This window comes from Podarcis filfolensis, assembly GCF_964270895.1.
Source record: "Podarcis filfolensis genome assembly, chromosome: 9".
Taxonomy (NCBI): Eukaryota; Metazoa; Chordata; class Lepidosauria; order Squamata; family Lacertidae; genus Podarcis; species Podarcis filfolensis.
Genome location: NC_139610.1, coordinates 53,981,706 through 53,994,749, shown reverse-complemented (window position 1 = coordinate 53,994,749; position 13,044 = coordinate 53,981,706). Strand labels below are relative to the sequence as shown.

Genomic DNA, 13,044 nt, shown 5'->3' with positions numbered 1-13,044 from the left:
TCTATGATTCTATGTCCCCTCAAGAAGTTGTTGGACCATCTCTGACCCTTGGCAGTCCTGGCTGGGATGCTGATGGGAACTGGAAGGCAGCACAATCTGGAGGGGCCACAAATGCCCCATCCCTGCATCCTTTGGATCCTTTGTGATCCAAAGGAAAGCAGAGCGATGTGTTTGGCACAAGCTTGGCAGCAGGAGTTGCTGGGAGGAGGTGTACAAGGCGCCATCCAACTTCACTTCTTCGTATTTGTTTGGTTTACCCCTTAGCTTTTTCTTCCCCCAAAGATATCCCACATGGCAGCACAGGTTTAGGATCAGAGTTTCCCTTTGCATTCATTAGGAAAGGCATTGTCCAGAAGAGGGCTTTGTGGCAGCCCTCCTCACAGGAGCATCTTCACTGGACAACTTCCAGCTTATGCTGAAGATGCACCTCTTCGCCCTGGCCTTGGACAGCTAAGGTCCATCTTTATGGGACTCCACTTGTTCTGTTTTGCTTAACCTATATATTGTGCTACTTTTGGCTTGGAACAGATGCACTTGTTTGTACACAGACTGTTCTACTCCTTTTACTTGTTCTTGATTGCATGGTTGCATTGCTGTAACTCACCCTGGGAACAAAACCAAAAAAGGAACAAAAAGTTTCAGAGACAGACTCCCCTGCAGGGCTGTTGAAATGGAATTGAGATGCAAATTTAATGCCATCAGAATTGGGCGGAGTAGAGCCTCTCCAAGTGGCCAGCTTGATATGGAAGATAAATGGTCCTCTTCAAATGGGAGTGGATCTTGCTTTTCTTTGTGCCCACATTGCAATGGGGCACACCTGTTCTCTTGCATCTGTTGAATAACTTCTCTTCAATTTTGGCCTGTAGCATCATGCATGGATCTGCCAACTGAGAAGAACATTTCATGTGTCTAACGAAGTGCACTCCAACTCACCAAAACTAACAAGCCAACCTTAACAACGTCAAGTTAAGCCTCAGGGGCTACCAGGTCCCTTGTTGTTCTTGCTGGAACATGCTAACACAGCCTTCATAATCCCAATACAAACACAGTGAAGTAAGCTGCTAATGTTATTATCCCCTTATTTCAGGAGGAAATGCTGAAGGCAGGAAAATACTGGCGAGATCCAACTAGCTCGCATTCGTTGTTTATCACCACACCCTTCCCTCTGTTGGTGTGAATAGGTAGTTATGGAAGATGTAATCAACATTATGGGAGGTGGTGTATGCGTCCTAATGCCATTAGCATACAAAATAGATGCAGAAACTGGTTGATATGTTTGGTGGGATTGTCAAGTTTTGGCAAAATCTCGTGCACAAGTTCAAGATTGGCACCTTGGTTAGAAAGGGATCTCATTATGATGCTGTAAGAACATAAGAGCCCTCAGGCAGAACGTGAAAGCAATGACTCTCCTCTTCTCACACTCTAGAAGCTGATATATCGCCTCTTAGTCTGGAGGAGGCATATAGTTCTCGTGGTTGGCATGGATAGAGTTCCCCTCTGTGAAGAGCTAACCTGTTTTGCAGCGTTACCTTTACCACAAGGAAACCCAAGCCACCTTTTCGAGATGGCAACACCCTTAGTATGGCCGGTGAGGCAACTGCAGAGCCAGCAATGGGCACTGTCTGCGCACAATGTGGAGACCAGGATTCTTGTACCAGCGGCATTGTGCTGTGGGGGTTAAAGTGCTGCACTAACACCTGGGAGACCAGGGTTCAAATCCTTGCTCAGCCATGAAGCCCACTGGGTGGCTTTGGGCCAGTCACTGTCTCTTATCCTCTCAGTTGTGAAGATAACAATGGAGAGGGGGGAAAGTGGGATATAAATGTAATAATAAATAAAATTACAAACATCTTGTAGGTGCAGCTTGGGGGAGGTGGCATTCCATTTTAAAGGCCCTGCTCACATTTTCCTGTGGTGGCCTCCTGTGACAATCTTTCCCCATTTCTATAAAGTCCAGTAGCCTCTGATGTGCATGTATGATTTCTGCTATCTTGGATGTGGGGTGGGTGGGTTTAGGAAACTAGCTTTTACCCATTTGCATTAATGAGCATGCCCAACTGAGGTCCATTAATTTCAGTGGGTCTACTTTGAGCAAAAGTTAGTTACGTATAACCCAGTGAGTGGAAATGCCCCTAGCGACAATGACGTGAAAGGAACTATGCAGGGTAGGCCTACTATGGTATTTCAAGTAAGCAAGCCTTCATTGTGAATAAAGTTACTTTGTTTTTAAGTTATGCTGCTTGCCAGCAGTTTTTGGGAGGTGCTTTGAGGAAGGAAAAGCTGTCTGCAGACAAACGTCAGCTCCCTTGGATAGTAAAGCGAGATGAGCACCACAACGCCAGAGTCGTACATGACTGGACTGAACTGTCAGGGGTCCTTTACCCTTTTTTTTTGCGGAAGGAAGGGTGATATTTATTTTTAAATTGCATGGGATTTTTGAAAGCAAAGTGAAGCAAATCCTTATGGTGGGGAAACAATAAAGAAATCAGCTTCTAACATCATTGTGGTTTTTTAAGCATTAAAAAATTAGGTTGTTTTTTTAAAAAAACACAATTTATTACACTTTTCTGCCACAATTTAACAGAGTTGCCAGTGGTCTTCTATCCTGGGCAGCAGATTAGGTCCACCCATGGAGCGCAGAATGTTGCTGCACCATGTGAGGGAAGCTTCTGACTTCGTGCCAACCCATAACTGGAAGATTGCCCAGCTTAGATGTACTCAGCTAATTCAGTGGGCCTTACCGGGGAAAGTGCAACATGCTATTATTTATCCATTTATTAAAATACGTACCACCACCCTAGCATTATAACTCAGGTGAACATTAGAATGTGTTAAAGCTCCTGATTAATTACCCGAATTAAATCCCAGCTTATACCCATGACTTCCAAAAGCCAATTTGAATAATTTCAGATTTGAGGGACATGCTAGCCCTCTTAAGGTGTTTCTCTCACCATGGGACCAACACTGTATGGAGGCTAGCAAGCTTACCTCTGCTCCCTCCATCACCTTCCACAAGAGTGGATGCTCACGTGCATTTGCTCATGTTCTACTCCCTGTACATTTTAGAACCCTGGAAAAAGCAAGGTTCTAAAACAACCAGGTAGCCTACGCAAGTCCAGCCAGCTTCCTAGTATAGATAGTCAACCTCTGATCTGTGCAGGGTAGCAGTGGCATGTACACTTGTCCTCAATTCCTCTTCCATGTAGTGTTAATCGTGGGTAAAGGGTCACCTGAGATGGAATAATACTATTTAATTATGATTATTTTTAAAATATATTTTTATTAAACAATTTCAATCAATCCAAATAGTCAATTACATTATTTTCCCCCTTTTTATCCCTCTCCCTTGTTCCTCCCTCTCTCTCCCAAGACTTCCCTCAGCTCCCTTCTCTGATTTGTTTGTGCTTATTATTCTCTGCATGTTAAAAGCTGTACATAACATTACCTTATCTGTCATCTATTCTATTAATAAATTTGTGGATATTTATTCAAAACCTGCCAAGGAGTCCAAGTGGGGATTTTTTTTGGGGGGGGGGGGGGTTAGCCCTGGCGCTCACCCCCAAAGCCCTAGCAGCCTGGACCGTGTCCTTCCTTAATAGGACGACACAGAGCTCGCTGCCATTTCCTTTTGCAGCAGACCGGAAGTCGAAATACTATTTACTTATTTATTGCTGTTATGTACTAAGCTTGGAATGGGACGCAGGTGGTGCTGTGGGTTAAACCACAGAGCCTAGGGCTTGCCGATCAGAAGGTCGGTGGTTTGAATCCCTGCAACGGGGTGAGCTCCCATTGCTCGGTCCCTGCTCCTGCCAACTTAGCAGTTCGAAAGCACGTCAAAGTGCAAGTAGATAAATAGGTACCGCTCCGGCGGGAAGGTAAACGGCATTTCCGTGTTCTGCTCTGGTTTACCAAAAGCGGCTTAGGCATGCTGGCCACATGACCCGGAAGCTGTACGCCGGCTCCCTCGGCCAATAAAGTGAGATGAGCGCCGCAACCCCAGAGTCAGCCACGACTGGACCTAATGGTCAGGGGTCCCTTTACCTTTAACTTTACTAAGCTTGGATCCTAGAACAATGGGCAACGAGGAATTTCAATTGCATTTTTATCCACTCCTGTGTGCAAAGGACAGCAACTAAGATGATCAAGGGTCTGGGAACCAAGAATTATGAGGAATGGTTGAAGGAACTGAGTATGTTTAGCCTGGAAAAGAGGAGATTGAGAAGAGATAAGATAGCCATCTTCAAATATCTAAAGGGCTGTCACATGGAAGATGGAGCAAGCTTATTTTGTCCTGTTCTGGAGAATAGGGCCAAGACTAATGGATTCAAGTTACAAGAAAGGAGATTCTGACTAAATACCAGGAAGAACTTTCTGGTAGTAAGAGCTGTTCTGTGGAATGGACTCTCTCGGGAGGTTGTGGACTCTCATTCATTGGAGGTTTTTAAGCAGAGGTTGGATGGCCATCCGTCATGGATGCTTCAGCTGAGATTCCTGCATTGCAAGAGATTGGACTAGATGACCCTTGGGGTCCCTTCCAACTGTACGATTCAATGATTCTATGAACCTGGGCTACTGAAGATATGGATGCATTTTGGAAAGTTATTTCTACACACCCTGGCTAAATTTGGCACAAACAAGCTGTCGTAAATAGTTTCAGGAATGGGCTCACCTGAGTCTGTTATAGTAAAGAAAAGAAAAGAAAAGCATAACAAAGAGTCTTGTGGCTTTTCAAGCTAGCAGATGGATCGTGGCCCAAGCTTTGTGGGCCCTAACTAACGTCATCAGATGAATGAAGTGATCATGCATATCCAGTGGTGTAGCGTGGGTTGTCAGCACCCGGGGCAAGGCAAGTAATTTGCGCCCCCTAGCCCGTGGATTTGCGCCCCCTAACCCGTGGATTTGCGCCCCCTAACCCATGGATTTGCCCTAACCCCAGATGTTGCGCCCGGTGCGGCCCGCCCCCCCTGCACCCCCCACGCTACGCCACTGTGCATATCAGCTGGCAGATTCTAAATACACTCAAGAAAGAAGAAAGGGGGATGTCATTATAAAGTGAGTCAGATGGCCCAGAGACCTACAAAGGACAGGTGTGGGTTTTTTGCATCATTATTATGAAGAACTCAAATGCAATCAGAATAGTGTCAACTGCTCTGCAAGTGGAATGAATTGGAAAAGGAAAGACTAATGGCCAACATGAACAGATAGGTAGCCGTGTTGGTCTGCCATAGTCAAAACAAAAAAATATTTTTTCCTTCCAGTAGCACCTTAAAGACCAACTAAGTTAGTTCTTGGTATGAGCTTTCGTGTGCATGCACACTTGGTATCTGAAGAAGTGTGCATGCACACGAAAGCTCATACCAAGAACTAACTTAGTTGGTCTTTAAGGTGCTACTGGAAGGAAAAAAATATTTTTTTTGTTTTGGCCAACATGAAGCAGAGGAATACAATTACTTTCTGAAGTGGGCTATTACTTCCAGTCTCTAGTGAACCCAAGCTTCCCCTTTCTGAGAAAGCGAGAGGAGATGGAACCAATGGCCAACTTTGTGTCTTCTGAGCAGTAGAGGTTGGTGGAGCAGAGTGGTTCTGCCTTTTACCTGACCTCCCATTGCTGTAGTGTACTGGGAGGGTAAGGGGCAACACAGCAGTGAGGTTGCATGGTGCAAATGCACCAGCAGAGCCCATTTGAGGTGCAAACCACTGGAGTGCAATTTCTTCCCATCTTGCCATGTGGATATCATGAAACCAATATTTATATTCTGAAACATGGGTTTGCTCAGATAAAACAGAAACTATTTTTTTGCGCTTTTACACATGTTCCATCATCTGTTTCTTGGTTGCATCCGAAAACCTGGTAGAATAAATAATCAATCTGGTTTAAAACCAGCCAGGCTGTTGAAATTCTAGGCAGTCTTAATTTGTGCTCCAAAGCTGGTTTGTTTTTTTGTTTTTTTACTGCCTTTAATTTTCTTTTTCAACTGTTCTGCATTATGATGCAAGAGCTGTAGCTCTGGGCTCACATGCTTAATGGTGACCTAGTTACAAACTTTGGTTTCGAACTAAATGTAAACAAGAACCAACAAAGTCTGGGCATTGTTTCAGTGCCTCATAATGAAAATAAACAAGTGAGGGAATCTATAAGGGCTCTTAAGGACAACACACTTCCTTGTCAATGCCTGCCCTCTAGTGGTAACAAAGAGCCTCAATATCAAGGGCCCCTAAAAACATGCAAGGGGTATCAGCCAAACACTACTTATCAGGTGAGACTTATCAGTTTAGCAGTGCCCAATAAGTGCCACTAAAGCTGATCTTGTTTTCATTTGGAATGAATACTTTTCCAGCTGTATGCACACTGCCCGAGGCTATTTAGTCAATGGACGGCCATTGCTAGGTGCTTAAAGAACTCCACACATCTGTAACAAATACGTTGATAAACTTTGAATATGCTAATTTTAATATATTGATATTCCCTAGGAAGAGGGATTGGTTGGTAAACTGCACTTGGAATTGTAGCTCTGCAAGGGATTACGGGGTCTCTTAACAATCCTCAGCACCCTTTCACCTATATTACCAAGATTTTTACGTCGTTTTCTTCATTGCTTTTCTTCCTTGTACAGAGCTGCCTGAGCACCTGCTGCATCGTATATTTCTACAGCTGCTTGAAAAGCATTCCAAATTTACATTTGGAGACTTACATTTCGTGCGAGAGAAAGGTGTCACATTCTGCAGAATGAACGGCACATGTGAATACCCTCATCACGTGCACCGCAAAAAGCAGTAAGTATATGTAATAACATAAGGCTTGTTGATTTTGGCTGCGCACGTTTCTGCCTTTGTTGCGTAATTAAAACCAGCAAGTAGGGAACAGTCACTACATGTAACCAGTGCAATCTTAAAGGCAATGCTGAATTTCGGCCAGGAGAGATTTCCCCTCAAAAGCCTTTTCCTGTTAAAGAATATTAAGAGCCCATCATTGAATTAATCACATAAGAGATAGTGAAAAATATGGAAAGTTCATTGACCGTTCTACCTCCTGCTGAAGTGTAAACAAGGAATTGCAAATGACGAGGACTGAAACAATGAAATTACCAGGAACTTCTTATCTATGGATAGTTAACAGCTGTGGGGAGGGGGCGGGAGGGCAAATTTACATGATGCACCCATGTGGGTGGATGGGGAGATTCTCAGCGTGATGGCACCATTAAATCAAGGTTAAATAGTTGGCTAAGAACTTTTGAAGAGAACTTTAACTGGAAATACTGGCTTGACGCCTATGGGCTTGGCGCTTTTTACTGTTTATGTAGGTAGTGTTTTTCCATTCCTTCATGCCGAGGGAGGTGGGAAGCAGTGACAGAGCATGTTTCTAGAGAGAAGCCAACAGCATGCCAATCTGCCAGTGCCTGATTCCAGAACTGGGGGTTATTTTCTTTTTGAGTCTGTAGAAGGCTAATCTAGGGGTGATGGGAAATGTTTGCCTGAGGGGCATGAGAAGCCTATGACTTCAGCTGATTATTACAGATATGGACAATAATGGCCTAAAGAGATCTAGAAACTTTGAACATACAACTAGAAAAACAACATTAACATCAGCTTGGCCAGTTGTGATTTTATTTTTTAATTACAAAACTTATTTTTTGTTAAGAACTTCAGAGGTGCAGCCCTGGATCTGACAAAAGGGATGCATCCGGTCTAGTATTCTGCCTTACACAGCGGCCAGCCAGATTCCTTCAGCATCATGACATCAATAGCATATACAGTAAAGCCTTTCTGGCAGAGGGTATTTTCAGAGATAAATTATATTAAGTGTCAACATAAGGAGTGTACTCCAAGTTTGGGATTTTTAAGGTTAAGGGACCCCTGACCGGTAGGTCCAGTCGCCAGTGGCGTAGCGTGGGGGGTGCAGGGGGGGCCGGCCGCACCGGGCGCAACATCTGGGGTTAGGGCAAATCCATGGGTTAGGGGGCGCAAATCCATGGGTTAGGGGGCGCAAATCCACGGGTTAGGGGGCGCAAATTACTTGCCTTGCCCCGGGTGCTGACAACCCACGCTACGCCACTGCCAGTCGCGGACGACTCTGGGGTTGTGGCGCTCATCTTGCTTTATTGGCCGAGGGAGCCGGTGTACAGCTTCCGGGTCATGTGGCCAGCATGACTAAGCTGCTTCTGGCAAACCAGAGCAGCGCATGGAAACGCCGTTTACCTTCCCGCCACAGTGGTACCTATTTATTTACTTGCACTTTGACGTGCTTTCGAACTGCTAGGTTGGCAGGAGCAGGGACCGAGCAACGGGAGCTCACCCTGTTGCGGGGATTCGAACCGCCGACCTTATGATTGGCAAGTCCTAGTCTCTGTGGTTTAACCCACAGCGCTACCCGCGTCCCTAAGTTTGGGATTAGTTAACCATTTTTAAAGAAGGGCAATTTGACCTTTGTTATAAAGAACTGATTGCTTTTCTTTTAGTGGCAGCCTCCCTGCTGATGGCACAGAATTGGAAAGTATTAGAATATCTGTGTATTTCTCATTGGAAACAACAGGTATGGTTGATTGCTGTATCAGAAAAATTAAGAAACAGATTGCACGCACTGAATAATACAAATGATGTTGGCAATTTTGTTGAAGTGTGATACCCTTTTATAAAATAATTTACAGTTAACTCTGAAGAATGGCAGCCACTGAAATCACAGACTCATTTAGGCTGAGATTCCTGCATTGCAGGGGGTTGGGCTTGATGACCCTTTAGGGCCCCTTCCAATTCTACAGTTCCATGAAACTTAAGTAGACTGATACATCCCAGAGTGGGGAGGGGGAGTAAGTTGGCGTTTTGTTTTTGCATTTTCCTCCCTATTTTTTTCCTTTTCATGTTGTAAAGGGACCCCTGACCATTAGGTCCCGTTGTGACCGACTCTGGGGTTGCGGTGCTCATCTTGCTTTATTGGCCGAGGGAGCCGGCGTACAGCTTCCGGGTCATGTGGCCAGCATGACTAAGCTGCTTCTGGCAAACCAGAGCAGTGCACGGAAACGCTGTTTACCTTCCCGCTGGAGTGGTACCTATTTATCTACTTGCACTTTGACATGCTTTCGAACTGCTAGGTTGGCAGGAGCAGGGACCGAGCAACGGGAGCTCACCCTGTCGCGGGGATTCAAACCGCTGACCTTCTGATCGGCAAGTCCTAGGCTCTGTGGTTTAACCCACAGCGCCACCCGAGTCCCTGTTTTCATGTTGTAATTGTTGTTATATATTGGGTATATGCGAAAGCCCTCTCCTCTTGATGGTCTCCCATAAACTGCTATGCAATGCCTTTCTGCTTCTGAACCAGGATAAAGCTAGCATGACATGAGTATTTACCAATGATAAGCCTATCTGCTATGGCAGGGGCTGGGGTGATGTTTCAACCCAAGAGGCACATCCGCTTCTGGGGGACCCAGAAGTGGGCAGGGCCAGTGGTAAAAGTGGGTGGAGCAAGGAATGCAAATTTCACACTGATACAGTGGGCAAGTTTCTACAGACACACGGCTGTTTCTATCTAGGAAAGCAAGAGGCATTGACAGAGTTCAAGGACACGTTCCAGCCAGGCAGAAACAAATGGGATTCTAAGTCAGACAAGTGAGGTGTGTGAGGAGAATTCCGAAGAGCAGATTGGGAAGCCTGTTTGGCCTCCAAACCTGAGTTTCTTTACTGCTGCTTTATGGATTTGACCAATCTCCTTTTTAGATAATGTAAGCAAGGGGGCACCTAGTGGCAGCGAATTCCATAGATTAATGGTGTGAATAAGCATTTTATCTTGCCTGTTCTGAATCTATTGGCAGTCAGTTTCACAAAGGAGATTATTATGACACTGGGTTTATAGGGGAGAGGTTTTTTTTGGAGGGGGGGTGAAGTCTCTCTACTATACTTGATCTATAACATTTCTGCACCTTTTCTAGCTCTGTGGTTTGTTGTTGTTGTTGTTGTTGTTGTTGTTGTTGTTGTTGTTGTTATACTCCACCCATCTGACTGAGTTGCCCTAGCCACTCTGGGCAGCTTCCAGCGTATACAGAAAGAGAACAAAACAAAACATTAAACATTAAAAACTTCTGTATACAGGGCTGCCTTCAAATGTCTTCAAAATAATAATAATTCATTTTCTGCAATGTGACGTCCAGAAATAATTTGCTTTGAGCAAAAACTTTGCTTATGGACTATAAAAGCTTGGGAGATTTTATTTTAAAAATGAACATTGTATTATTTCATCCCTTTGCTTTAATCATGGGTTGTCTGCATCTTTAATGTTACTGTTTGAAGGATATTTATGTGCCTGAAAGCATGCAGTGACATTTGCACAGAGATATAATTAGCGCAGGGGCCTCCCTGTGTTTTCCCAAATCAAACATTAGAGAACGAGGCAGCTGATAAATGATGGAAACCTGGGGAGCCATGTCTTAATCTAATGCACAGGCCCCTTAATTTATGAGGGTAGAGAGTAAATTACAACACAATCCTCTGCAGGAGTCCCCTGCCCAAGAGTATACCGAGTTCTAAATTCAATGGGTGATATCCAATGCTTGTCATCCTCAGAGCGGACCCATTTAAATCAACAGACATAACTGAAATCTACTGATTTAATGGCTGTATGATTAATGTTGGATAATGCTCAATGGGAATATAGTGTTATGAGTTTACTGGTGGGTCGGCTGTAGCCCAGAGTCTCCCTTCTAATTCCTGGATCCAGCATGGATTAAATTGCTGGAATAGATAGGCCAGCCTGGTAATGGCCCGCTAGGTATGGGTTGTTAAGGTAACAAAATGGCCCCTGAGAGGTGCCAGAACCAAGTTCCAATGAGGACTAAACTGCTTCTGAAGCGGTTTAGTCATGCTGGTCACATGATCCGGAAAGCTGTCTGTGGACAAATGCCAGCTCCCTTGGCCTGAAAGCAAGATGAGCGCCACAACCCCATAGTCACCTTTGACTGGACTTATCTGTCCAGGGGTACCTTTTACCTCCAGTGAGGAGTTCCCGCTGAAAAAAAGCCTTGGGGGGTGCTGATAAATCTCCTTGCCAAGGATGCACAAGAGCCTAGGTACGCCTCTGCCAGAAACGTTATTGTGGAAAAGCAGCATATAAGTAAACTTAATACATCATAGGAGCAGAGTGGATGGGTCTAGACAACACCAGTGCTTCCCCCCCCCAAAAAAAAATATTTACGGGTACTCTCATTATGACTCAAGAAAATCACCATTTTATAGTTCAAATTGGGGGAAATAAATGCAGTAAATGGACAAAAGTAAAAAAGATTCACAAAATGTTTAGGGGTATGCGTACCCCCAGAAAAAAGCACTGGACAGCACTAAATGAATTTTTCATTTCATTTTTTCCCAGAATCTATGGAATGTTAAAGGTAAAGGTAAAGGTAAAGGTACCCCTGCCCGTACGGGCCAGTCGTGTCCGACTCTGGGGTTGCGCGCCCATCTCGCTTAAGAGGCCGGGGGCCAGCGCTGTCCAAAGACACTTCCGGGTCACGTGGGCAGCATGACAAGCTGCATCTGGCAAGCCAGCGCAGCACACGGTAACACTGTTTACCTTCCCGCTAGTAAGCGGTCCCTATTTATCTACTTGCACCCGGGGGTGCTTTCGAACTGCTAGGTTGGCAGGCGCTGGGACCGAGCAATGGGAGCTCACCCCGCCGTGGGGATTCGAACCGCCGACCTGACGATCGGCAAGTACTATATGGAATGTTAGACTTTTAAAAATCTATGTTGGCTAGATAATTTGAAAGCAATTTTCTTCCACATATGTGTGTCCATAAGCATGGCTTTTAGGAGGCAGAAAATGCTGTGCTATGCAATTATCAGAGTAGAATTTCAAGATGAACAGACCTTGCAGAGCTGTGGAATCTGAAAAGGTTATGGTACATATAACTACGGTTTTCTTTTCCCCTTTCCAAAAAGAAAGGCGCATTGGGTTAGTGTAGTAGGAAAAATCAAAATAACATATCCGTTTGAGTTTTGAAAAGTGTTTGTATGACTGAACCGCTAGATGGCAGTCTATGAGGGGTATTGAGTAAAATAAAATATAAAAGTTTTTTTCAGGCGGAATCTCTATCACAGAACATTGTAAATTTACAGAAGTTAGATTAAATGCAAGATGCTGTGAAGCACGAGTGGTTTTTGTACACACTGATATGTGAAGTACCCTGTGGAGAAGAACTATTTAAAAGAGCAGAACAACAGGCAGCAGCACACTGGTTGAATGCTAGTTGTTATTCCAAGTCTCTGATCGAAAGATGAAAGTTTTAGAATGCAGCATGGTCCAAAAAGTACAAGAAAGCAAAAAGCCTATGGAGTTGGTTGTTTGAGAAATGGTTTCGAAACCTTTCTGACAGAGGCTGGGGCACCAACTACAGGGGGCAGAAGGGGCTTCGGTCCCCTCAACATTTGTGGGGAGGGGGCCAAGCCAGGTAGGGTGGGTGCATGGAGGGTGAAGAACACCCTCTGTGTTCCCCATCGCCTGCTGCCACCAGGTAGGGACAGGACGCGTCATGTGACGCTGGGTCCCCTCAAGGTGAGGGGTAAGTCTGTGCCCCTGACAGAGGCCCTCACCCAAGTTCCAGTGATTTTACAGCATTTTCCTGAGCAAATTTAGCAGTCATGGGATACTAAGGCAAGGATTTTTGTGGCTCAGTTAACCAGTTAAGAAGCAGGCAGCAGGAATAAATTGAGTTCTTGCAGTTTCTATGTTGTTTGGTGCATGAGTAAATTTGTAAGAACACTCTTAAATGGAAGGTTTTAGTGTTTTGGAAATTTCATATGCTAGGCAGAGGCAAACACTGGCCAATATATTCAAGACCATCTGGAATAAAATATTGGTATTTAAGCCAACTATTTCTTCAGATTAATATTTTAAATAGTTGATCATTTAGAAAGACACTATCACAGAAACTGCACTATGCAAAGGGTATCTTTTTTGAAACAGCAAGCATATTTTTACAACTCAGGGAGAGAAAAGACAAAACACAAAACACCCTCAATAGTAAGATTAAGAGTTTAATAATTACACACTTTTTACATTAT

At 44.4% G+C, this 13,044-nt stretch overlaps 1 protein-coding gene across 1 annotated transcript in view; it reads right to left on the bottom strand.

Moving 5' to 3' along the window:
- Window positions 1-671: 671 nt before the first annotated feature.
- The window catches only part of COL25A1 (collagen type XXV alpha 1 chain), a 294,893-nt gene continuing 282,520 nt past the window's right edge, over window positions 672-13,044 (bottom strand). Inside the window, exons 37-38 of the mRNA XM_083571406.1 lie at window positions 2,989-3,230; window positions 672-887 (exon numbers count right to left, since the gene is read on the bottom strand). Of these exons, the coding sequence (XP_083427532.1) occupies window positions 3,141-3,230 (90 nt within the window). The 3' untranslated portion in view covers window positions 672-887; window positions 2,989-3,140. The remainder of the gene's footprint in view (window positions 888-2,988; window positions 3,231-13,044) is intronic.